This window comes from Meriones unguiculatus, chromosome 1, assembly GCF_030254825.1.
Source record: "Meriones unguiculatus strain TT.TT164.6M chromosome 1, Bangor_MerUng_6.1, whole genome shotgun sequence".
In the NCBI taxonomy this organism is placed as follows: Eukaryota; Metazoa; Chordata; class Mammalia; order Rodentia; family Muridae; genus Meriones; species Meriones unguiculatus.
In genome coordinates, this window is record NC_083349.1 from 70,150,156 (window position 1) to 70,177,152 (window position 26,997).

Consider the following 26,997-nt stretch of genomic DNA (forward strand, 5'->3'; position numbering starts at 1 on the left):
CAATCACTAAGTACCAGTCGTGGGCATGATTTCAGTTTCATTGTGTGAGCTTGGACCTGCTGCTTCTCCACTTGATGGGGCTGAGCCTCTGTAGTTCAGCCCTCTCAGCCCTGTTCTGCTGACGGGAGATTCTGAAGTCTAGATAAAAAGGAATAGCCAACTCTGACAGCCCTCTGTCAGGAAAAGTTGTGTCTTTCATGAGGATGCTATGCTGCATGTTGCTGTATTTTTTAATTATTGTAATGAGGTGTGATTGTCTATTGGTTACCCACAATTCTTCTTGGGGACTCTCCCCCCCAGTAACTCTTGTCAACACTTGTTAATTTGACAAAAGGCTACAAATTAAGCTCTGTTAATTTAATGTTTTCTCACCGAGATCTAAATACCGAAAGAGGCCCAAAGCGCAACTGAAGTCCTTTGATTCGCTGTACTTTATTTTGGTATAAATTTACATTCATTATTGTTTTCCTTTGGATGTGTAGCCCTCAATTAGTGTGATGGCTCCATTAAAGCAAGCGAGACTTCGCCTTTAATTATTACAACAAAACACCTAGTCTCAGCTTGGGGAGAGGGTCTCTATTGACATAAGCAGAGGTTATAAAATTTAATTAGCCATTCCTATCAGATTTATGGCATTCAAATTGTTCTGTGTTTCTTCCCTTTGATCCTGCCTGTACAATCCCCAAGATTTTTGTTCTGATCAAATGAGAATAAAGCTTACTGTACAGAGAGAACTTTCCCCTCTTCCTGCTTTTCTTGTACCCACCCCAGCCTCATTTCCAGCCTCTCACTTCTTAACCCCCCTTCTTTGTAGGCAAGGCCAGCCTGTGTACCCAATCACAACAGGAGGGTTCAGACACCCGTACCCCACAGCGCTGACAGTCAACGCGTCCATGTCTAGGTGAGTTGCACTGACCTCTCATGCAGCCCCTTTAGACAGCCGCCAGGTCACCCAGGGCCCGTGTGTGCGTATAATCATATAAACCACTGTTCATTAGACTTTCCTCCTAGGAAACCCTCAAGAGTTTCCTTGACCTTTCAAGGTAGGTGGCGCCTGCCTACAATTTTAGGAGTCTATCCATGGAGCGACATAGTGTCACAAATGAAGAAGGCAGGAGGGGGTCTGGGAGAGGCCTGACAGTTAAGAGCACCAGCTGCTCAGGAAGAAGACCTGGGTTCAGTTCCCAGCACTCACATGGCAATTCACAAACATCCAGTTGCTGGGGATCCAGTGCCCTCTTCTGGCCTCTACCAGCTTGTGGTGCACAGACATGCAGGCACATATACTCACACACATAAAAATCAATAACTCTTTAAAAACAACAGCCAAGCCAGGGGAAAGCAGCGAAAACAGAAGAGCTTTTGAAATCATTGTTTCTCTGTTCTCTGTTGGGTAAGGAAGAAGGGAGTGAAGATAACTTTCCAATTATTAGTCAGCGAATTTGAGAAAACAAAACAAAACAAAACTGGTGGGTGTGTTCAAAGTATTTCAGATGCCAGTTCAGAGTAGGATATGATAAGTTGTATTCTGGCCCCCCAGGGCAGAGGTGTCCCGTAGAAACTCCATGGCATCCTCCGTGCATTTTCTTTTTCCTCCACCTTGCATGTCAGTATCACTTTAAGTAGGCCACTCCCTACCTCCCCTCCCCCAAAACTGGTTTCGGTGACACATTGTAGTCAACAGTCATACTGTGTGGCTACTGTTATCTTTTCAGCACGTGGCTACGCAGCTACTACTCTTCTTTCCCTCTTTTTCTTTTATCAATTTAGCTTTCATATGTGACATGCATTTATACTTTACAGCACATCTCAAGTTGGACTGAACACATTTGAGGGACGTCAGGACACACAGCCTTGTGGCCATGCAATATTGACCTACTGATAAATCTTTGAAAGTGCATCCATTCCTATAGATTTTATTTAAACATATATGTACATGTACATATATTTCCCCGGGACTCCTTTTCCTCTCTCTAATTAATTCTGGCTAATTTTTCAGTGACTGCTAGTTTATTTACAAACTGGTTGGCAGCAGTATGTTTAAGTAGTCACTAATTGCCCCTAATGATAGTTTTCTTTTCTGTTCATCTGATTTTCGGTTGGGTTAATTAAATCGGTGGAGGTTTAGGCTTTCCTGATGGGCTGAAGCAAGCGATCCATTTTGATGATGCCCGTGATTCAATTAGCATGCAGTATACAGCAAGATGGCTGTCCCAGCCTCGCTCGGCCCCATGCTCTGTGGCCAACGCTGGGAGCCAAAGTGAGGGAAGGGGCTGAAAAGGTTGCCCGGCGTGCCCGGTTTCCTGCGAGCAGGGAAAGCAGCTTTTGCCACGGGACGAGTGAGAGTCACACCCACTGAGAGAAGGAAGCTGTCGCGTGGCTGCAGTTTGTAGTTGCGCCATGGATACCTGGCAGCTTGAGAGCCCCGTTCCCGCATGCGATGTGTCGTCTGCACCTCAGAATCCATGCCTGTGTGAGTTAGGCAGGAAAACTGTGTTCTGCATCTTCTTGGCTGGAGAAGGTAGAAGGGGTGCACTCATTAAATGATGTCATCACCGCCCCTGTAAAGCGTGGGAGCGGATGAGGAACCTCCTGGGAGGACAGGAGAGGGGAGCTGCTTATGAGCATAGCTCCATCCCAGCGTTCACATGCTGCTCCTGATTCTTCTTCCTGCTTGTTTGTTCCGTGCATCCTGAGGTTGAAAGCAATGAAGTAATCGTAGGATAGGGATTGGGGGTTAAGCTTATTGATTGAATTATCATTAGGAGGCTAGCTGATGATTTATAGGTCGCAGAGGGTAGAAGGAAGGAAGGGGGTGGTGGGAAGAAAGGTTAGGGGCCGGTGGTACGGGGGGTGGTGGCCGATTCCCCAGGTAGACCAAATGAAAGGTAGCTAGTTAAAAAGCGTATACAGCAAATTAAATACATTATTGTGGTAATGGGGCGACAGAAGTATAGGTCTATTATACGTATGGCAGTTACAGCGAATGTAGGCAGCTTGCCCTGCTCCAGAACACCCTTTGATATTTATTCTATTCAGCAGCAGGGCCAGGACTTCTCAGAATTAAGTGATGGGTCATTATACTTTAAACACCATGGAGAAGCCTAGATTGGCAATTAAACAGCTCTTGCTGACACTCACTTGTGCCACCCTGTGACCCCCTTTAGATTGAGATGTTGGAGCTCCGGGCCCTCAGCCTGCTAAATTGGGCAAGGCTCTCCTCCTGACGAGAGCGGGCCCTGAAATCTGCCGGCTTCAAAGGGAGCGAGATCATGTATAAACCATAATGTGGGTGCACCGTGGCTCACAAAAAATAAGGCAGGAAGAGATGAAATGTTACAAGTGCAAGGGGGAAAATGAGAGAATAATGACAATCCTAATGCAACTCAAAGCAGGATTGTTGCACGGGAAAATGCATCCTACTGCTTGTGCATAAAATCAAGGCCGGCAGATGACATGCAGCTAACAGAAACGTGTCAACACTGAAGCAAAGTGAGAGTGAGCGTGAGAGAGGCCCCTGAGACAGCCAGAAACAAAAATTAGTTGTCCTTAACAAGTTAAGGTTCATCATTATATTCTGGCTTGGAGCCATAAAAGCAGACGGGGGTATGTAATGAGCTGCTTAGAATTTTTTGAGGGTGTTTATTGCATTTCATGAAACAGTTGTCTACCAGAGGGTTCTCGGGTGAAGGTGTTCTCATCTGTGTGAAGGTGTTCATGTGGCATGTGCAGGGGCCACATGATACTCACACCCAGTCTCTCTGCTGGTGTGCATTGTTCATGGGCCCCAAAATGCGTAGAGGTCAGGGGACTCGCGAGTGTGTGTACCCAGATCTGCCCCAACCCCACGATGTACCCAAGTCATGTTGCCTTTGTCAGGAACTTGTGTGTGTGTGTACACAGGCAATCACACACATTTCCACACTGCCTTTCTCTCCCTCATGTGTCTGTACACATACTCTCACACTGCAGAAAAAGAACATATGTATTTGACACTCACAGTAAGAACCACCCACCCTTCACCCAAGGGCTTCCAAGAACATGTCTTCTTAATTTGCTTTTGCTCTGTGGCCTGGGAGCAGTGGGAGGAACAGGGTGTGACTTTGGAGCTCAAGGGTTTGCTTTTCTCTTTTTTCAGTTTTAAGGGGATAGGAGTGTCACCCCTCCCCTCCCCCAACCTCTCTGGGTGTTATTAAATCATGTCATTGTTTCCCAACTCCTGTTCTGCCTTAAATTTGCAAAGGCTGCTACAGTTGAGGGTGGAATTTGTGAGGCAGGTATCAGCAATGGCTCTGGAGCTCCTTCAAAGATCAGCATTCTGTGTGGGAGTTTTGTTTGTTTGTTTTTGTTTCTTTGTTTGTTTGTCTTTGTTAAGATATACTGAGCTTGTTTATTCTTTAATTTTTTTGAAATCCTTTTCCAAATGAATATTTGTTACATTATTTATTTCTCTGATCCACTTATGGGAAAAACTTTGTAAATAAATACAAGGTCCCTTTGAAACAACCATTATGATGAAGCTCATCCAGACCCCTGTCTCCCAGAACTGGCTTTTTCAAGAGCAGGGTGCTGGCCTGTGCTGGTCCCTGGGTGGCGGTTGTACTCTTCTGGTTTGACCTTAGTAGAAGGGCAGCCATTGCTTCAATCCCGTTTCTCTTCACCCATCTGGGGCAATTTGTCCTTTTCCCCTTTGCCCCATTGTCTGTATACACTGTGCTGCTTCAGTTGAGCAGGTATTTTCCTACCACACAAACTGAACAAACCATAAGCTTTGGCTGCCATTTGTCTCATGTTGCTGATAGTCCACAGACAGAACAGGGGGGTTTAAAACTAGCTTTTGTATCCTGGTAAAATTGTGTGTTGGGAAATGCCAATTCAAGGGCTAAAGTGTGATCTGGGGAACTTTCCCAGAAGTAAGTGCTGTCGGAGGGGCTGCTAACTGCTAATTGCTTTTCCTAGGATCACAGTTTTTATCGTTTATAAGGCTTTTGAATGATGCACAGATAACATATTAGGTAACAGTAAGAATTTTAGATTTTAGAGAAGAAAGGGCATGTCAGTTGGAATTTGGTGCTTCAGTGTGTGTGCCCCCATTTTTATATAAAAAGAATACAAACTTATTCAAAATGCCCATGACCTAAGATGAGAGTCATGCAGGACTCTCCGTTTTTCTCTCTGCTTCACTTTCTCCTATTACTCTCAAATGGTGGGCACAGCAACAAAAGAGAACAGACCGTTAAAATGTGATTGCTCTCTGTCATCAGAATGAGGCCTAATGAGGCACGCAGGGCAACGTCAAGGCACGTATGTACATTTCATCCATGTTAATATTTCATTTAGCTGTCAACGCACCACAGACGATACCTCCTGTCCTTTTAGCTGACCAGGGCGCAGGACATTCGCCTTCTTAGATGCTGTGGGCCGTGCCTTAGAAACCAAATGGAGGTGGGCCATCTGTAGGAGTTTAAGCCCACATTCTGCCCAAGTACATCAGTTGAATCTGTCTTTTGCTGAAGATGTTTAAAACCATAATGTCTCACGTCAGTAGCAATAATGAAGGGGAAGATTGGCTCTAATGACATTATGAGAATCATTATGTTTAATTTATCACTAATTAATGCTGACAGCTCTCATATGCCTTGGGTTGCTTTCATGTGAATGGTTCTGCGCCTTTTTTTTTTTTAATTGTGTGTACGTATCCCTCCTCATTCATTCATTGTGATTCTGACGATTTACACAGCTTCCTGTCTTCTAGGTTCCCTCCCCATATGGTCCCTCCCCATCATACTCTCCACACGACTGGCATCCCCCATCCGGCCATCGTCACACCAACAGTCAAGCAGGAATCCTCACAGAGTGACGTCGGCTCCCTCCATAGCTCGTGAGTGTTACCGTTGTCATTTCATGACCCCTGACCTGTGTGATAAGCCACCACAGCAGCCACCTCTTGGTGGCTTTCTGGCTGAGGTCAGCCCCTCATATTTTGGTATGGCCTCTGCCTTCCCGACAAAGGGAGAAATGCTCTCTGGCAGGTTTCACTGATGGCCGCACCGCTGCTTCAGAGATGTCCGTGATGTGTGCTTGAATGGACTGGGGAGTGCGGTCACTTCCTGCTAACCCCAGAATGAAATTTTGCGAGCTTTGTTCAGCAAGCGGGACAGAACCCTACAAAGTTGAGTCCACCGCTCTGTGCGCTCCCTCTGTCCTGGCAAAGTGTCTATTTGCAAATCGTGAGGAAGAGATTTCAGCCTCCGCAGCTCTGCCTCCTCCTCACGTTCTGGCCCATGCTCTGGGGTCGGAAAGCCTGAAAGCGAGAACGGACTTTTTATTCGAAACTGCCACCAGGCTTGGGTAGGAAGGAGCATGGGCTCTGCTTTGGGGGAAGTTAACTGTGTGGTTGGTTGTTGGATGGCCTGTGCCCATCTCCCTCTGTCTCTATCCAGAAAGCATCAGGACTCCAAAAAGGAAGAAGAGAAGAAAAAGCCCCACATAAAGAAGCCCCTTAATGCATTCATGTTGTATATGAAGGAGATGAGAGCGAAGGTGGTGGCCGAGTGCACGCTGAAAGAAAGTGCAGCCATCAACCAGATCCTCGGGCGCAGGGTAGGTGGGCCCCCACGGAGAGAAGACCCCCACGAGACTGTGTGCAACCCCCTTCGTGCCTTGCTCTCTAGAGCACTGTCCCCACTCCCACGCCTGCCGCTTTGAATTCTTGTCTGGCTTCCATTCATCAAGAGCACTCTGCTTTTGAATAGTGTTTGGGATAGCCACATCCCTAATCTTCCTGGCATAGACACCGCAAAGGACAGAAGGGCGTAGGGGACAGACGTGTTTTCTCTGAGCACCCCTGTTAGTGCCGGGACCCAGCAAGCAGTCGGCGTCTGCACATCCCACCATGTCTGGGAGGACTTCCCAAGCCTCAGGCCTCCTTTATGGCCGCGGTGTAGTTTGTGATGTGTCTATCCCCATGTTTCCTGCAGTGGCATGCCCTGTCCAGGGAGGAGCAGGCGAAGTACTACGAGCTGGCCCGGAAGGAGCGACAGCTTCACATGCAGCTGTACCCTGGCTGGTCTGCGAGGGACAACTATGTACGTGGACCGGTCCCTGCAAAAGCCAGTTCTTGCAGATACACTGTGTCTCTGCAGGGACCCAGTGGGCGGGTTATCGGCTGTGTACCAGGCCAAAGTGCTCTCTGTGCACTTTGGGGACCTGTCCCTGAGGAGTTTGGTTTTCAGTGTCACTCCGTTATGTTAGCAAATGGTCACTCCTCAGGAAGCAGGGAGGACACGGGCATCCATGTTCCTGCACAGGATGCTGTATATGCACTCGGGGTGTTTGTACCGCTTAGAAAATGTGGAGCTCCAGAACACATCCCAAAGGGCTTACAATCCAGATCCAGCCCCTGCCATCGGTGATGTCGCTTTTTAAAGACCACACTAGGTAGAGGTGGGGGAGCATGTTCAGCTGCTAACTCCTCACAGGTCTTCCTGAAGGGCCTGTGGAAAACCAAACAAGCATCTGAGGCCAGGCTCTCATCTCACAGCAGTCGGAAGCCTGTTTCACCCTGAGAAAGGCATGATGGGACTAGCCCAGAAAGTAGCCAGCAGATGTGTGGTAGGGAATGTCTCTGGGCTCTACAGAGATAGAGAAAGGTGTATGTCACATGACACAGGTGTCACGTGCTTCTGGGCTCTGTGGGCAAATCAAGGCTTGCTTGATTTTCCTGTCTTGCTTCTTAGACATCACAGTAGGGCTATTGAGTTCACTGCTCGCATTGGCGGCACACAGCAAGTTCACCTTCTCTGGAGCCCGCTGTTCCTTTTCACCATTATTGCTGCATTTGCCCAGCAGGTCTGAATTCTGGGCTCCTCCAGTCTCTGGATGGGTGGAATTGCCTCTTGCTTTGTTTCTTTATTGTATCATATTTGGTTTCACAAAAATGTCTCTTCCTTCCACTCTGATGTCAAAATCAAACCTGTCTTGCTGCCAGCACAGGCTCTCCTTCCTCTTCCCTCTTGGGAAGGCTGAGGAGCCAGGAGAGTGTTACCTGTTGCTGCCAGTGGGGAAGAGTGGAGGATGGGTCCATTCCCTTGCTATCACCTGTGGCAGGGCCAGCTCTTTGAACTCCCTTCACTCTTTCTCCTCATACGCATCAGTCAGGAGCTGGCTCACCTGCTACTTACCATGTAGACAAGGAGACTGGACTGGGCTTTGTGGCCATGCCCCTACCCACGATCCTCCAGGCTTCCCTGCCCAGAAACTCCTCTGCAGCCTTTGTCATTAGCAAACGAACATCACGACATCTTAACTATGTGGGACCTTCCTCCTTGTCTTTGTGTGTGCAGCTCGAGGATACCCCTCTTCTGGGTTTGAAAGGAAGAGATGAGCAGTTGAAACTTTCCATGATCCCTCTGTGCCCCACCTAATCCCAGGTGAAGCTTCTGCAGCCTCTTGTACATATTCAACTGTTTCGTTTTAGGACACCTGTTCTAACTCAGAGGACTTGCCAGAGGTCAGCTTCGGCTCATCACAGAGCAGTCCTTGCATCATTGAGAAGGCATCTCAGAGCAGATACCAGCTCCTCTATGGCTGCCATATCCCAGAGCACCCTAGGCATCTCTGTCTTCTAGGGCCCGCACATTAAAACTGCCCAGTTTGAGGTCTGTGTTCCGTTTACGCTAGTGGCAGGTCAGATGGCACCCTCCAGGCTTGTGCAGGATGAGCCCTCCAGAGGGACAGGCAGACTTGGTGACAGTGTCAGAGCGTCCCTGTTTGACTTGCAGGGTGCCTTACAGACACTGTGCGAGGGTGTCTGGGATGTGCTCTCTGGACTTTCCCAGGAGGCCCACGTGCCTCTTGCCCTGACTTCCACTCACCTCTCCATCAGAAGGTAGCTTGGATAGTAGGAGCCACTGAGAAGATGGACGGCTAGCTGAGAGATAACTTAGATGTGGGACCACAGGAACCTTGGACACAATCTCTCAGCTCCAGCTTCAGTGTCTCCTTACACACATGTGGGGATGCATGCTCGCTCCTTCCTTCTGCACGCCACGGAACGCAATGGGGACAGGGATCTCACACCTGAGGCTTTTGCAAGTTTGATCATTGTGGGAACTTCTCTGCATATTTCTTTTTAACTAACTTGACAATGCAGATTCTTCAGATAGCCGTGGCTTCAGTGAAGACTAGAAGGTTCTCCTGGGAAATGTGTCCTGAGCCAACCCTTCCTGCCCATCCAGCCAAGTGGGGATTGGAATGTCACCACCTTGGGGAAGCACATTGGAGTGAAACCCCATCTGGCTGCTCAGACTTGTCCTGTCTTTTAGGAAAATCCAGCTGGGTACCTTAGTACCAGGCATCACAGTAGAGCAGTCCTTCCTTCCTGTCTTAAAGGCTGTATGCACCCACTTGTTTTCTTTCTCTCTCATTTCTTATACTTTTTTTTTTCTTTTGTTATATTTAAAGAGGACATGGCCTCCCCTGATGCCTTCATATCCTCTTCCCATTAAAATACCATCCCTGTTCCCTAGGAGCTGGCAGTCTGCCCAGCACTTTGCTGAGTCATGGACTTGTCCTCATTCTAAACGTCAGTGCACAGCAAAGAATTTCTGTAGAGGAACCCTGAGATGGCCAGGGAGTGTGTTTGGGGATGATAGAGGCATCCTCAGGCTAGACCACTTCTTGAGTTTTCTTCTGGCTCCTAAATCAGTTGTTGCCATTCTTGCCCACTCTGAGATAGCCACGTGGCATTTGCTCCATTGTGTTTCCTTTACAAGGGATCTGGCGGAGAGCTGCATAGCAGGCTGTGGCATATGTCCCCCTCTGAAACAGCTGGGCTCGTCCAAGCCTGACGCAGCCTTAGGGCTGCTGCACATATATCCTTGCCCTTTTCTTTTTGGTGTTGATGTCATGGTCCTATGAATACCTTTAAGCAAAGGCGGCAACATTGAGATATTCTCAGTCACATGGGTTTGTAGGACCACAGGTGCCTCGCACAGGCTGGAGAGCCTCCCTGCAGCCATGCAATGGGGCCCATATGCCCTAGAGCCTTGCTCATTCCTTGATAGGGTCAGGCAGAGGGGTGGCAATGCCCTAAGGCAGTCTCCACACCCTTGGAGTATCAAAGAAGGGCTTTTGTGGAGAGTCAGACAGTACTCAGTAGACGGCATGGCCCATGGCCAAGGGCAGTGCTTTGAGACCACTTGGGTTCGCACGTTGGCTCTTCACAGCCATGCCAACTCAAAAGCATTGCCTAGTCTATCTGTGCCTGTTCCTTTATCTGTGATGTTGGAATGATGACAGTGAGTGTGCTGTGTGGGGCCAGCTGGGTCATGGCTGGCTCTTTATGTGTATTGACAGACGCTGGCCATTGTTAGTGTTAGGAATGGCTGTCATTGTAACAGTCCATAATTGCACCATTTGTTAGGAGCTAGCCATTCTCACTGCATGATAATATGCCTTATAGAGATGGCTCCTGCTTTGCTATGGTCTGACTTGGAATTCCTCAGCTTCCCGGTGGCCTGGAGGCATACTGGTATAGCCATTCTACTTCTCACATTTAAGAAAGTATGCAGTCAACAGCACAAGCCATTCCATGCTTTACACAAGGCAGGCTTCGTGGTGATGGCCTGGGCTACCCATGCGTGTTCTGAGGGTGCCTGTGCACTTGTTATGATCCCCATGGCCGGTGATATGTTTGTTGGGGTACAATCGGGAGTCCAACGGAGCACTTCCTTTGCTCATGCATGTCCGCCCTGCGGTTTTGAAAGGGGCCCAGGTAACTGCTGGACCTCTTTTGTACTACTATCTCAGGATGGGACACTTTAGCCTTCATAGTGAGAGACTGCGGGGCAGGGACGGCAGCTGAACCACTGAATGCTTCCAGGTTTCTCTGTGCCCTTGGAAGGCTTCAGCCTACTTCCCGGCTTGGCTTTCCATCCCTCCCTGAATCTTCCTTGCCACTCTCTCTACCCCTTTGTGGAGTCAGATGTTCTGGGTCAGGTTGAAGATGGATGAAGGCCATGAGGTTGTTCCACATCTACCTGCTGGTCTCTTTTTTTCTCCCAAGAAATGTGTGTCCCTCTGGCTAGGCAGAGTTCAAGGATTAGATTTGTTGGTAGCAGATTAGATAGACTTGGAAGAGAGGAGTAAATAGTAGGCTGGTCCCTCCTCTGGTTGTCCTACCATGTGAGCCCAAACATCTGCCTCCTTGTCTAATTCATGTCCTGATTTCCTGCATCTCATCTGTTCATGTAGGGGAAGAAGAAGAAGAGGAAAAGGGACAAGCAGCCGGGTGAGACCAATGGTAAGTGACAGTAGCCAGGGTTGTGGGAGAAACACTAGCTAAGGGCCACTCTTACATCAGGCTTCCATCTGGGGGAGGCAAGAGAAATCCAAGGCCAGGACATTGTGGGGAACCCATCTTAGGGAGTCTTTTTTGTTTATGCGTTTTAATTAATTGCTTCATGACTGCCCTTTTAAAGCTAGGAACATCCATTGTTGCATGAAAAGCCCGTTGTAATTCTAGTGGAATGTGTCTTTAAATAACTGCCAAGGCTGTAAGTGGAGAGCCAGTGGTAGGCATGCCTCTGCCGGGCTTTAGACAGCCTGCTTATTTTGTGTGTGTCTGAGAAGGGGTGAGGAGGAGCATAGGGGACCAGGAGGGGTGTGTGTGAGTGTTGGGTATTAACTGGGCTGTTCCTGAATGTTCCAATGCATGCCTTTCCAGTGGTAAATTGCACCCATTTTAAATTAAGGAGGTTTGTCATTCAGTAGAAGAAACTAGAAATACTGCATAGGCAATCCAGGTCCCTTGGAGAAGGCCAGGCTTTTACAAACAAACAAAGATTTTGAAGACTTTGTGTAATTTGTTCTTTTTTTTCAGAACACAGCGAATGTTTCCTAAACCCTTGCCTTTCGCTTCCTCCGATCACAGGTGCTAATGTCCTTTTGAGTCATTAAAATAGTGGATAAACTGTTTTTTCATTTTTCTTGCCATTTATAGTTTTATTAACATTAAACACGTATGACATTTGAACATCCTTTAAAACAATCATCTACACGGTTTCATTATGTTTCAGTAGATTTTTTTTCCAGTTGCTTTTGTTGGTGTTATTTATTTTTTTACTTTAACTTCTGTTTTATTTATTTATTGTTCCCATAACAGTTGTTTAAGCAGCGATGACAGTGGTTTAGAGCTGAACTAACTGTGCAAATTGAATATGCAGTATTTCTTTAAAAGAGACTGGTAAAGAAAAAAAATGGAAAAAAATTTCATAATAAACCTCCTTAATCTAATGGCATTTTTCCGTTGCCCTACTAAGTTTTCTCACACCGGCATGCAATTGCAGTATGATTATTTTTCCTTTGCTTTTTATTTATTTATTTTTGTTTGTTTGTTCTTCCTTTTGCTTTTTGGCTTTTATCATTTGCAAATCTGCTAGCAGTTTACTGACCTTGCCTGCTTCCAAGCCCGCTAGGAGCTCCTAACTCTTAACAGCTCATGGCCTGTTTACCTTCTCTTTTCTCTTAATATTAATGAAAATAGATTTAAAAACAAAACAAAGCAAAAAAAAAAAAAAAGACATCCCAAAAGCTGCAATATCCCAATACCCACAATCTTTTTCTTTCTTTATTTCTTTCTGTTTTGTTTCATTTCGTTCTGTGTTTATTTGTAGTTTTTTTGTTTCTTTTCAAAACTATGGTACTCAGAAGAAAAAAGCATGTTATGAACTTAACGCCTTCCTCCGCTTTATTTTCTTCTTTGAGAAAAAGAAAATTAAGGGAAAAGAAAAAAGCAGAACTAAAAACAAAAAGAGAAAAAATAATTGAAAGAGCAAGTTCTTGGCTAGTACCGTCCCTTGGGCGGCTGGAACCGGATCTGACAGTCCTTGATAAGGGATACTGCAGCTTTATTTGCAACAGCTAATTTCATAAGATGAATAAGTGTGATTTTTACTTTTTTTTTTTTTAATTAAAGAAAGTTTAAAAAAGAAAAAGAAAAGAAAGTCAATATTTTGCTATTAGTAACCCGGTCATTGATTTATTCCCTTTTTTATTTTTATTTTTTTCTTGTTTGTATCTCTCTCCCCTCTCCCTGCCCCTTCTCTCTCGGCCCCCTCTCTCTCTCCTCTCCTCCTCTCTCTCCCTGCCTCCCACGTCCTCCTCTGCTCGCTCCTTTCTTGAACTCATTCAGACCTGAGCGCTCCTAAGAAATGCCGAGCGCGCTTTGGCCTTGATCAACAGAATAACTGGTGCGGTCCCTGCAGGTGTGTATAGTCTCCCAGATTCGCTGTGCTGGTTTGCAGCTGTCTCTTCCGTTCTTCCCCCTCTGGCCTGTTGCTTTGTAGCTTTGTGTGTGGATCATAGGAAATGCCAGGGAGCGGGGGACACTGCCAGTGTGTGGGCTCCACGAGGGGTGTGCTTGTCCGCCAGCTGCCGCTAGCCAGAATGCCACTGTAAAACAGTGTGTGCCTCCGCAGGGCCGTGACTCAGACCGCAGCGTGCCCTCGACCAGGGAATGTTGCCTGCCAAGCCCCTTCCTGTGATAGGCCAGGATGTGCTCATCCTGGCCTAGGTAGAAGCTGATGACGTCACCTTCTCCCCTCCTCTTCTCTCTATTTTTATTTATTTTTCATTGGTGTTATTTTTTGTTTTGTTTTTTTGTTTTTGGTTTTTGATTTTGGTTTTGTTTTGTTTTGTTTTTGGTTTCTGGTTTTTGTTTTCCTTTGTGTGTATGTGCGTGTGTATGTGTGTTTTATTGTTTTATTGTTTTCTTTTTTGGTTTGGCTCATAGAAGCCCCTTCCTTTCAAACCCTTGGTAAGGGACAGTTGTCAAGTAGAACCAAGATGATGGAGGAGACAATTAGTGGAGGTCCCACGTCCACCTGAGCGCCACCCACCATTGTGTTGTGTTTTTTTTTTTGTGTTTACCTTATGCTAACAGATGCAAATACTCCAAAGAAGTGTCGGGCACTGTTCGGGCTTGACCGACAGACTTTATGGTGCAAACCCTGCAGGTACATGACCATTCTGAGGCCTTGGGAACAATCAGAGCCTTCTGTCCTTCTACTACCTTAGTGGGTCGATCGATTTTGCCCTCATTCACATCTGCTTTCCCCCACCGGCATCAATAACTAATGAACTCTCATTCTTCAGATTTTCCTTGCTAATTTCATATCGTTTTCTCTCCCCCTCTTTCCTCCCTGTTCTTGCAAAGAACATGTCCCCGGTGGCAGGGCAACACCCGTGACCTTAACACATGAACACAGGTACAGAGGCTTTTCCTCTGAAAGCCAGCGTCCTGGAACTGATCGGCTTAGTGGACGACTCGGTGTCCTGTGCCCTGGGCAGAGAGCCACTGGGTCAGCTCCCTACCCGTCTCCCACGTGTGAAAGACTCAGAACTTGAACTTGGCAGTGGTAGCATTCCCGTGCACTTTTGTTAAATACGCTGGGAGAAGTGCACTGGGGCAGGCTGCTTTTTTAAAAAACAAACCTTTTATTCCTCTTTTTTTCCTCTTTGGTTGTTTTATGTTTAAACCCACTTCTCTGTGTGGAGGAGCTCGTTCGCTGACATTGTTTTACAGTGCTGAAAAGAAGCGTGGCATTGAATGGCGGGCACCAGCTAACGGTGTGTGAGCAGTGAGGGCAGTCAGACACTGCGATGTTGCCCGGCCTGCAGAGCAGTCGCGTGCAACTGTGTGCAGGCGTAGCGTGGGTCCCCACACGCGTCAGAGTCCAAACTGAGCCCCATAATCTGCCTGCAGGCTTTCCAACTCAGGGTACTGGCAGAGAAAGTGTAGTTACTTCCTTCTTGGTGGAGGGATGTGCTCTAGGACCGGTCTCCTTTCCTTTCCTTTTAATGACCACCTTGGTTAAATTTGTTGTTTCTTTGTTCTGATCCAAGCAGTCTTTGAATTTGGAATGTTATGATGGTAGGTATCTCACCACCCCAAACACAAACCCCTGTTTGTAGTGCCTCCCGCGTCACGTGTCCCTCTTCTCCATTCCTTGCCGTGCTCCATGTCTAGACATTAGATCAGATGTTCATCCCATCACATGCATGCCCACAAGTCTGCTGTGTCTCCAACTCCCCTTCCCCGGTGCCAGGATGAGAGGCTGCTGACCACACAGACAGACCCCGGGGAGAGAAGGCCAGAGAGTCATCAGTGACAGCGCTGTGCTGATGGCCCTGGCTCAGGAGTAAGGAGTTGGGCCTTAGACAGGCGCCCAGCAGGAGACAGCTTCCTGTGTGCACGCGGCACTCAGAGATGACAGATCTTACAGGCTAGCCCTGGGGACTCCGTGAGAAAGACACATAAGGATGTTAGGTATTAAATTAGGGTGAGCCAGGGAGGTCAGGAACCTGCTTACTCTCTTCAGGTAGTCATTAGTTGGTTAACACTTTACAAATGCCCAGGGTCAGACCCTGGAACACCCCACCACAGCAACTCACAACTGATACAACTTCATGTGCCTCACAGTGAGGCTGGTGCCAGGCCTCATAAACCTTTTTGGTTTCAGGTCAGTTACTGCAAACGTAGACCTGACTTTTTCTTTGGAGGTTATTACTGACATTAACAAGGACAGACCACCCACCCCAACCCCCATCCTCAAACACCCCATCATTGCTTCATTCCATGGTGTGTTATCTTCCTCCAACTGCCAATACTAACAATTTTTTAATTGGGCTTTTATTTTGTTTTGCCAGATTAAAACCTTTGTGGTCTCTTTGTGCCTCAGCAGTGTGGTTCTCTAAAATGCATGGGACTGACCTCCCATAAGGCAGCATTTATGTTCTCAAAGAGGCTGAGATGTCCCTGGACAGGGAACATGGCGTCCAGCAGGCCCCTGTTACTAGGCAGCCTTCCTTCTGGCCCCAGGCCCTAGAATGTTCTAGCTGCTGGTTTTCTTCTGTTTGGAACATTTTTTTTCTTTCTTTTTTTTTTTTCCATGCTATAAATGTAGTTGCAAGCTTATTTCTGTTGTCTGTTCAAGGAGGATCTTCCAAGAAGCGCCCTTAGGATGTAGACAGGAGAAGCTAGGCATGATGCTTATGAGGATCCACCCTCTAAAATGGGTGGCTCATGGTATGGAGCTTGAACAAAGAGTTAGCCATCACTCTTTCCTCCAAGTCTTCTGTTACACATTGCCATAACCACACTGAGCTAGGATGCTAAAATCAATAGGACATTCAGAAACCCAACAAAAAAAGTCAATACCCACACATAGAAAAGCACTTGCACATGGGGTCATTTTCTGACCCGTCCAGATGTGTGAGCCTTTTGGCTCAGCCAGCATATTGGAGAAGTACCAGTCCATCATCGTAGTCTTTGTCATGTGTTCACAGAGCTCACGATGGCCGTACAGTCTGGAAAGGAGGGGAGTGAGGGAAGCCTCAGCAGTGCTCCTAGCCAATGGTTCTTAGATCCTACTTTTATTTGGCATTTGAGGACATTTTTAACCAGACTCTGTTTTGAGCCCACCAAGTTGCTCCCCCATCTTTTCACTGTGCCCTAACAGAGCCTGGACCGCTGCTTCATGCTGCCCTCTGCTTGTCCCCTCCCCCTCTCCTAACTCTCCTTTCCTCCCTCTCCCTTTTCCCTGTTGCTTTCTCTGTTTTGCTTATGCTTCCCCATCTTCCCCTTCTTTTCTTCTCCCTGATTTCAAAATGCATGGAGGTCCTAGTCTGTGAGCATGTTTTGATCTGCAGGCTATGGTGGTTTAAAATGGAGAGGTTTAATTGTTTGTTTCATTTCTGCAATGGGAGCAGAACCCAGAGTCTGTGCTAGTCTATCCCAGGGAGAGGAGGGAAGCCTGCCAGACAGGGTGAGAGGCTCTTCTGCTCCCCTAGAGTTCCTTCTGCCCTAGACAGACCCAGCCCCGAGGCCACTTGCCCACAGACCTCACCCCCTGGGAGGACTGAGCGAGCTGCTCTCTTCCGCACTTCCCTCTTTCCCTCTCCTCCCACCACTCTGTAGAGCCCATACCTCATGCCCCACCCTCTAGCCCCAGGCCTAAAACCCTGTTGTACAGCTCCATCTTTGCAAAAGCCAGAGACATTGTCCCTGAGGGGCTGCCTTCAGGCAGGCGGCATCTTGGAAGCTGGTTCTTCAGTGAAAGAGAGCTGGCTGTGTTCACACAGTTGGTTTTGGATGGAGCAGTATCCACTGTGGTTCCTGCTGAAGGGCCTCGGGATGAGCCCCTTCCCAAACCTGCATCAGTGGGTTGATCCCGAGGATCACCTCTTACGAAGAAGGCTCCCATCAGCCAGGGATGAATAACGGGAAAGGCTTTGAAGTCACATGCCTGATTTCTTGAGTTGTTTTCCCCACCTTATCCTTTGATGCTAGTGAGAAAGGCTCTGAGATGCTCATTCCTGCTTCCTGAACAGATGGGTGGTGGGAGAGGAGGCGGTGGCTTTGGTTTAGGGCAGATCTGGTCTTTCTGGTTCAGACCCTGGTCCCAGGGCCCTCCTGGCACGTCCTCCTTGTCACTTCTCTGTGACCAGCTTGTGCTGTACACTCTACCTCCTGGCCTCAGTGGCCGCAGCATGTTGACAAGGGCAAGGTGCCCCACAGACCATCCTCACTCCTTGCAACCTTCTCTAGGGGGTGGGAAAGGGAAGCCCCAAATCTTTAAGGGGGGGAAATACAAAACCAAAAAAAAATTTTTTTTTAACAACTTCAAATCTTAATTTTATCCACAACCTGCAGGCCATGTCAACCAGTTATTCTTGTACTTTTGAATCATTTTCTGTTTTTCTTATTCTCTCCTCTCCCTACCTTTGTTTACCCTCTTCTACCTGTTTTTTGGTGGTTCTTCTTATTCTTTCTTTTTCTTATTCTTTTTTTATTTTTTTGGTTGGTTTTGTTTTTTTAGTTTGGTTTGGTTTGGTTTCGTTCTCCCCTCCCCCCCACCTGATTCTGACCTCTCGATTTGGTGTGGTTCTTAACAGACAAGCCCCAAAGCTCTCTGGGCACCAGCAGCTTCACAGTGGTGGTGTGTTAAAACCTTTAAGCCTCTTGCTAGCGCTGCCTTCAGCTATGTGGGCTCAACAGTCAGTATTCTGAGAGTTTCATATTGATAAGAGGCCACTGGGGAAGGAGCTCTCTTTCTCTTCTAAATACACTCAGGCATCACTGGGGATTGGGGGTGGGTGGGTGGGAAGGGATCATCCAGAGGGCAGGCAAGAAGATGTGATGGGAAAGGGAAGGTAAATCTGAGCCCAGAGAGAAATAGGCTGTTAGTCTTCATGTAGACAGACCCACTTCAGGTGGCTCTGTGCTACCTACCCTCTGCAGGTCACTTCCATCAGTCTGTTCTCATATATTGGGGAAGGAGTCGGGCTCGGGGTGCCCGGTGAGGTGGGGGAGGTGGGGATGAGGTAGGGACCTCCTTTGCCAGAGTGGACTTAGGTGGGAGCCACAGCCCACTGAAATCACTGCTTTAATTGCTCTCTGCCTGGCGGGCATGACTTGCGGGGGACATCCCTTAGATGACACCAACTTTGTGTGAGCATTAGAGAACTCTCTCCCTTGGCGTCTTTGCCCTTTATTCACAGAGAACTCTCTCTCCCTGTTTCTAGGAGAAAAAAAAAGTGCGTTCGCTACATACAAGGTGAAGGCAGCTGCCTCAGCCCACCCTCTTCAGATGGAAGCTTACTAGACTCGCCTCCCCCCTCCCCGCATCTGCTAGGCTCCCCTCCCCAAGATGCCAAGTCACAGACTGAGCAGACACAGCCTCTCTCGCTGTCCCTGAAGCCTGATCCTCTGGCCCACTTGTCCATGATGCCACCACCACCTGCGCTCCTGCTGGCCGAAGCTGCCCACAGCAAGGCCTCCGCCCTCTGTCCCAACGGGGCCCTGGACCTGCCGCCCACTGCTCTGCAGCCGCCCATGGGCCCTTCCTCTCCGCTCGCACAGCCGTCAACATCTTCCTTACATTCCCACAACTCACTGGCTGGCACGCAGCCCCAGCCTCTGTCTCTGGTGACCAAGTCTTTAGAATAGCTTCGCCTCGTCCACCATCCCCCCTGCTTGATTGAAGTGTTTCCTTCCGGTTCTTGGTTTGCCCTTCCCCCACTCGGAAAGCTTTTGTTTTGTACTCTTAATTTTGTGCCACTGTGGCTACATGAATTAATGTTTATGGAGTTCATTGGTCAATATTTGACCCATTCTTATTTCAGTTTCTCCTTTTAAATATGTAGATGACAGAAACCTCATGATTCTACCAAAATTTTTATCAACAGCTGTTTAAAGTCTTTGTAGTGTTTAAAAAATATATATATATACATAACTGTTATGTAGTTCGGATAGCTTAGTTTTAAAAGACTGATTTAAAAACAAAAGGAAAGAAAAGAGAGAGAAGCAGTTTTGAAGCACCCTCCAGAAGGAGTTGGGTCTGTATTATTTGTATTAAATACGAGCTTGCGAACCAATCACTTTCCACCTTGGTTTTTAACCGTCCGGGGCACAGTGAATGCAGTGCCGCTACGTACTTTCTTTTTTGTTTGGTTTTTCTGTGTGAAACAACTTTTATTGTGATGTTACTTGTTATTGTTTAAATGTACAGAAACAAAGGGTTAAAATGTGTTAATATACCTTGTTCCATGGTGTTGTTCTTTTGGGGGGAGGGGACGCTATTCAACAATGAATGGAATCAACGCTGTTGGACCAGTAGTATTTATTGCTTTAGAGGTTGCTTGTACCTGTGTCCGTCCCTTTTTAAATATGTTTCCTGGTTTTTTTTTTTGAAAGTGTATAAAGTCCCTCCCCTCAGCATAAGCATCTTATATATAACAACTCATTTGTACAAGGTTTTTAAGTTTATATATAAAATGTGTATATATTTTTTTGTTTCCTTTTTTTTTTAATTTGTTTGTTTCTGTATAAAACCCAGATGCCACCAAATGGATAGTAATAGTTGCATCAAGGATCAGTAGCATTAACAAAAGTTGCTTTAAAAGCCATGATGTAAAACAAGACTTGAACATTAGTGAGAGGGTCTGAGCAGCCGTGGGAACCAGCCTGTCTCCCCCTTGACCTCCTAGTCAACTGCCCTGTGCTCTTAGGACATGGACTGACCGTGTGCAAAACATTTATGTGCCAAAATTCTCGGTGACTTTAGCTTTCTCCCTCTTTTTGATGCTGTGCTTTCTGTTCGCCATGTTTGGCTGTGATGTTACATAGGTAGACTTGTATGTAGTTTTAATGTCACCCATAACAAAATGTGTTTGGTAGCAGACTGTCCAGAAAGCATTTTAAATGAAGAGGTCGAAACCCTTAAGGGCCAAAAATTCTGTATATTAGATTTCTCTTAAATGAAAAAAAAAAAAACTGAAAAAAAATCCAGCTGCCGCTTTTATGTACGCGTATTACATACAAGTAGGTAGTGAACTTTAAAAACAAGAAAACCTAGGCATGCTGATGTTGTAAAATGCTGTATAAAGCTGAGACCTGTCCCTTCAGTGCCATCGTAGTTGACATGAGGCGATTGTAAAACTGTCTCCGGTTTTCTCTGGTTTATTAAAATGCTAACTATAACTTTTTTTGTGAATACTTTGAATGTTTCCTAACAGTTGTGATGTTACTGTTCTGTTTTATGCTTATTCCAAGTTCATTTTGAATGGTTTGGAAGCCATTTTTGTAATGAATAAATGTCCATGCTGTACAGTATCTGTAGCATGCTGTTCTGGATTAATAAAAGCAACTTAGTATGTGCAGAGAAAGGCTGGTCGCTTGCTTCTGTGATTTGGGGTGGGAGTGTCTCTGGGACTGGCTTTCCACTGGAGGAGCACCCTCCCAGGTTAGGGCCTGAGGTGCTGTGGCTGGTGAGTGGGTGCTTAAGATGCTGTCAGTCGACTCCCTCCTCATCCTTGGTGAACAGTTGATTGTACCCGGCTTATGTTCTGTGTCATTTGCGTGTCACCTCACTGTGGTGGGTGCTTGTCCCCGTGTCCAGGACAGCTGTGCCTTCAGAGGGTGGCAATTTCAGCCATCCCAGAAACCCTTCATATAGTGTGGCTGTTGCTTAAGGATGCCATGATATTGGGTTAAGAACTTTGAGGAATGCTGCCTTGCTTGGGCGAGCTGTGGGTCTGTGAACTTTCTGCATTTTGTTTTTTCCTGCTTTGAACTCTGTAAAGATGCTTTTGATCATGCTTACCTACTGTATTCTGTACACAGAGCCCAGAGTGACCTTTGAGAACAGAAATAAGAACAGTGTGGTACTGGTGGCAGTGTGCCAAATTGTCCCTGTGCATTTTCACGTTAATCCTACCACCACTGAAGGAGGGCTCCCTGCTGGCCTCTGCCTTATCTTTAACAATGGCTTGAGAAATACTGTATCTTGTTCACTATTGTTGGTAGTTGGTAGAGGGGGAAATTTGGAGGGCCTTCAGTAGAGACTTGGCTTCAAGCCATGTTCTCAACATCAGGTTAACACTCACATGCTAACGATGGCCCCTCCTCCTGGTGGATATAATAGGACAAACTTCCTTTGCCGTAGCCTCCCTCTGCTTCCCTCATCTGCTCACAGGAAATTCAGCTCTCAGGAGCTAAAGCATTACTGTTCTTGCTGGGAGCTCTCCCTCAAGCCTCTGGTCTTTTGAGCACTTTCCCATGGCCAGACCCTGTGGCGATGGGGCCTTTTCCCTGCCCTTGAAGCCCCCACCTCCCTGCACTTAGCTCCTGCTGCCACCACAGGGTGTGTCCTCTCTGGAGACTCAAGGGCATAGCACCTTCCTTGCTCAGCACTGTTAACATTTCGGGGTGGCACCTTATTGGCAAGGAGCTGTCCTGTTCAGAAGTTTATCATCCCTCCTGGCTTTGACCCTTCTGGTGGCAGCAGCGCCCACCCTGTACCCTACCCCCTGACACTCAGGACAGCCAGCACTCTCCAGACATCCTATATATCCTGTTGGGGGCCAAAGCCACTCCACCTGAGAACCTTTTCTTTGGCAAGCCCCCCAAAAAGGCGGGAGCATGGTTTTCGTGTTCAACATTGTACTCAAAGGTCCTGGGCACCTCGTAGGCACACATATGTCTTTGTTAAAAGAAAGAAGGGAGGGGTTGTCCAGATTGGCTGGTGTTTGTGTGGGAAATGGGACTGATTAATGCTTCTCTGTGTTTCCACAATGTCAAGGGTATTGCTGATGACCTTAACCCCTCAGTATGCTGGACTGTAAAGCAGTGTTTCCTTTATGGATGACGGGACATCCCTTTGTCATTAGACATCCCAAGGCAGATCTCTGGCTAAATTCTAGGTTGGGTCTCCCCTAGCCACTTGCATATTTACTCTGTAGTGTTTGAACTGTATGAGGGGACTTTCCCAGGTGTCCCTTCTGGGATATCAGAAGAATCGCTGTTTCACTTCACCTGGAACTCAGTGTCTCTCTAAGAGTAACTGGCACCCACTCTTTGGCAGGCTACATCTCTGGCTGGTGTGCTCTTGGCAGCGTAAGAGTTTTTAGTTAAAGCCCTTTGGAAAGACTCTTGCAGGTGGCACCTGAGCCAAGAGCTGCCCCTAGAGCTGGGATTGCTGAGGAACTGTGTAGAGACTGGAGTTCTTGAAGCATTCTCACCTGAGGTTACTCTCTTCATCTCTCCACCCAAGGGCTGGGTGAGCATCCCCAGGCCCAGAATAGTGGTGGAGCCAAGACCCAAGTTGGTGTGTGTCTGCTGAGGTGGAGCAGGGCTTTTAGAGCTGGCCCCTTGTGAATACAGTTTTCATGAGCTGTGAGTGAGCACATCACTCATTCATTCATTCATTCATTCATTCATTCATACCTTCAATGAATTTTTCTTGGCACTTATCTGCACCAGGGCTGGTTCTAAGCAATGGCACACCTATGAATTAAACTAAGTTGTGCCTCTTTCTTCCTCTCTTGAGTTTCCTATTGTATCTTTTTATTTTTCTTTTTTCTTTTTTTTTAAGACAGGGTTTCTGTGTAATAAGCCTGGCTGTCCTTTGTCCTTGACTTGTTTTGTAGACCAGGCTCTCCTTGAACTTACAGAGATCCACCTATCTCTGCCTCCCGAGTCTCCTGTATCATCTAACAGTACACACTTGGGGAGAGTGTTATACAACGGTGATACAAGCAAATGAGCTAAAATCTTTACCTGCATTCCTCACTTAATCTTTCAGAGCAGCGTGGTTGTTCTTGTGTTCACCTCATAGAAGTAGAAAGTGAGGCTTGGGCTTGGTAGATTTCCTAAAGGACCCATGTGGAAACAGTAAGCCTGAAGCCTAGCCTGAGCCTAGGAACTAAATACCACAGGAGCTCACCTGTGATAAAGGTGCAGCTAGCTGAGTAACTGGGTAGAGATAGACCGGAAGGGCAGCGTGGAGCCACACCCTTGCTGAGCCCACCAGAAATGGGTCCTTTCCAAGTGTATATACAAGAGCTTTTTCTTTTTACTTGTGTTTTCCCTCCTCGCTTTATGAGTGAGGAAGAAGAAAAGGGAGAAGGAGACCACGTTGATGATGGTTGACAATTCCATGCATTGAACCAGTTTTGGACTCAGCACTAGAGGCTGGAGAATCTTAGGAAGACTGAAAGAAAATTAAATGTGTGCCGCAGTGTAATTTTTAGTATTGTGTATTCACATCGTATAGTGCTTTTTTCACATTATGGGTTGTAAGCCATCGAAGGTCAGGAGATCAGTGTAATGCATCAAGGTTAGCACTTTAAAAGCAAGACAGAATAAAATAGAAAATAGACTCTTTTGTCACATGTGTTTGCTGCATTATCTAAAGTCTTCCTGAATATGGCAAGAGTAAAAAAGTGCAAAATCCAAGTTAGAACAATAGAAATAGCTGTCATACATTAAGAAAAACAATTTTACTATATAAAATGTAATATCCACAGGTAGGGAATGCAGTTAATAGAATAAAGCGTATTGATGGACGTCTCAATACTGTTGATAGTAGGATTTCCCCCAATGGGTTTGTTGGTGCTCTAGTCCTGTGCATTTCTCTTGGTCAAACTGTGGGTGCATTTCATGCTCTGTTTCTTCTTGCAGCTTCAAAGGGTCGGCTCATTAATTTTGCTCGAGCTGGGAGGATGGCTCAGTGGGCTAAAGCACTTGCTCTACACACATGAAGACCTGAGTCTGAATACCAAGGAGCCACACTAGGATCTGGGCATGGCTGCACCCACCTGTACCCACAGCACTGGGAGCAGAGACAGGTGAATCTCAGGAGCTCGAAGGCCAGCCACCCTTGCCAAAATGGTGAGTCTTAGGTTCAGCGAGAGATCCAGTCTCAAGGGATCTTTCTAAAAAGGAAAAGCTGACACTGTGCTCTGGCTTCCACGTGGGTTCACATGGTGTTCGCGGGCCACATGCTACCCCCTTAGTGCTCCTCTTCCATTTCGCCTACATTTCCCAACTGTAACTGACCATAGAAGAGTTTGTAGAGGAAAATACTTGCTAGCTTCTTTCTGAATTAACATCCCTTGGACTATGTCTTCGGATACATAATCCTTTCTGTGCATGTTAGCCGTTAACACAGACCTTGTGGCAATCCTGTGTGAAAGCCGTGTTTGACATTCTCCGAGGAAGAGACAGGATTAAGTTAATAGGGGCTGTCACTTATTTAACTTACACGCCAAATGTACTCCTCAGCTAGTTCTGTGACGGTGCTGTATCATCCCCCAAATCACAGGCCTGCCCAAACAAGCCTTTCTTCTTTGTACTTTTGGTCTGCGTGGACTGTGGCTCTGTTGGCTGAGCCTGGCTCTAGGAAGAGGCAGACTCCGGTGTGTTCAATGATTTTTTTTTTTTATTTGTGACTGTGGCTAGCCAACTCATTTCCGTACAGTCATGGAAGAAATGCCTTGTCTTAATACTGTTTGAAATAGTCATATCATTAATTCTGATCCCATTCCATTGTCAAAACCTAAGGCAACTCACACAGCGATAGGGTGTAAGGTGTGCCCTGCCCACAACTAAAGGGATGAAAAGGTTCAATGGCACAGGGCATGGCTACACAGCCATTCTAGAAAGGAGGAATAACTAGACATGAAAACGATAACCTAAGCATCGAGACAATCACCCTTTGTACCTTATCTAACCCTTACAGCAGCTTTGGGGAAGTCGTAACTACTCTCCCTGTTCTATGCACAAGTAAACTGTAGTTTAGAGATTCAAGTTATGTTCTGGCCAATACAGTACAGTGTATCAGGCTTGAAAATGCTGGCTGGCTTCCTTATCTTTCTTCTGAACTCACAGAAGTGCAAGCCCTATTCCACCACATATATGATGACAGCTGCATTTTTTTTTTAGATATGTGTTATCAAGTTAAAAAAATTTCTCCCTAGTATTAGTTTGCTAAAAGCATTTATCACAAAGTCATTTAAAGAGACAAAGGCAAGCCATAGAGGAACAGACGTTTGTAGCATTATGACACCACAAAGGACTAATATGCAGATCTAAACCCAAAAGAAAAATAAAACCTCAAAATTGAGACTCAATAATTCACAAAAAGGAATGCCCAAGTGGTTAACGTCAACACGTGACCACAGTAGCTTCCTTCATAAATGGCTCCAAACTGATGCACACAAACTGTCCATCTGTCCCAGAATAGGTAAGTAAATTGTATTTAACAAGTCACTGATGCAAAGTTCACATCCAGTTCACACAGATTCTTCTTTCTCCTAGACTATTCATGCTCCACCTCACTGAGAAGCCTATAGCGGTTTTGGTGAGTGAGAAGAATGAAAAGCTCTCGGGCTTTTGTGTGTTCTAGGGAAGCACAGGAATGCTGAGCCATGTCTGTCCTGCGGTCGATGGAGTGAGGCCTAAGAGAAAAGTCTTCAGGGGTTAAGACATGGGAAACTATTCTCCCAGAGTGCTACAGCCCTTCCACCAGATGAGTGGGATGATGAGGAATTCCAGTTAGGCAGAACTGATTTCCTCCAGGTTCTAATGACAGTGTTGGTCACTCCTTAATAATAAAATGGTCTATGTGCTGCCTGCTTCCTCACCTACATTCTTGTTGGTATTAAGAGACCAAGTATGGCTGGAAATTTCCATCAAAATTCATACAGAATGAGGCTTCTGGAATAGACAGTGAGGATACATACCCAATGGGCACACTCAATTTCTATTAACTTTAAGATAACATTTGGAGACCTCGGCCTGGTGCTTTATATTTGCTTTATGGAGCGCCAGGTTGAGAGGGAGGGAGGAATGGGAAGTCCTGGATGTAATGTGACTTGAAAGCTGTCCCTCAGTGTTGGGTGTACCTGGAACTCACAAGTTCCCAGAACTCCTTGCTGTGGGCACTCTTCTTTTCCTTGGAGCCAGTCTTTTGGGTAGGAATTCCAGGATGCCTTTCTATGTAAGATGACCTGCTCTCAACAGAGTCCAACTGTCTAGTTTCTGAGAGCTGGGAAGATGGGCCAAAGGAAAGCAAAGCCTGAGGAAGGGCCCAGGCTGTCTTGCCTGAAGCCACACAACACAACGTAGCATAGTAGAAATTAGATGGCAGAGATCCTTGTAGTTGATATCAGCCATCTTTGTCATGGTTTTTCCACACTTTCTCTCCTGGGTTTCTTTGAACTGAGGAACTTTAGTCCTGAACATAGCTCTGAGACTTGATCCCTATCTTGGGTGAGCATCCAGGTTTAGAGACTCCAGGGCAATAGAGAGCTCCCGTGTCAAGTTCTCAGAACCCAGCAGACACCTGTTGGTGGTCCTTATAAGGGACCAGCCATTATGCTTAGCTTCTAGGTGTCTTAGTCTGGTACAATAGTGCAAATCCTATTTCCTTCACCATGACAAAGTACCAAACGCCAATGGCCAGCTAAAACCTAGTATATTTGAGATTATTAGTTCCCTAGAGACAACTATTATCATCAATGTTTTGTAAGGTTATGCAAGGCCACTTTCATGGATTATCTAATGTACTTTGAGCATCTTAGCCCCTCTCCTCTGTACCTTCTTTCTGGTCTCTCACATACTGCCTTCACTAGTCAATTTTCTTCACTTAC

General features: G+C 46.5%; 1 protein-coding gene across 50 annotated transcripts in view; it reads left to right on the forward strand.

Annotated features, from left to right (window-relative positions):
* Tcf7l2 (transcription factor 7 like 2) overlaps positions 1-20,730 on the forward strand; it is a 186,937-nt gene extending 166,207 nt beyond the window's left edge. For 8 of the 50 annotated variants that reach the window (XM_060391281.1, XM_060391268.1, XM_060391274.1 and 5 more), the window contains 8 exons: positions 815-901; positions 5,741-5,881; positions 6,444-6,603; positions 6,981-7,088; positions 11,257-11,305; positions 11,885-11,935; positions 13,196-13,268; positions 18,589-20,730. In XM_060391281.1, coding sequence (XP_060247264.1) covers positions 815-901; positions 5,741-5,881; positions 6,444-6,603; positions 6,981-7,088; positions 11,257-11,305; positions 11,885-11,935; positions 13,196-13,268; positions 18,589-19,012 — 1,093 coding nt within the window. In that variant the 3' untranslated portion in view covers positions 19,013-20,730. Of the gene's footprint in view, positions 1-814; positions 902-5,740; positions 5,882-6,443; positions 6,604-6,980; positions 7,089-11,256; positions 11,306-11,884; positions 11,936-13,195; positions 13,269-13,945; positions 14,019-14,907; positions 14,937-18,588 lie in introns of those variants that run through there. The other 42 variants (XM_060391292.1, XM_060391287.1, XM_021630999.2 and 39 more) reach the window with 19 other exon arrangements.
* The last annotated feature ends 6,267 nt before the right edge of the window (positions 20,731-26,997 follow it).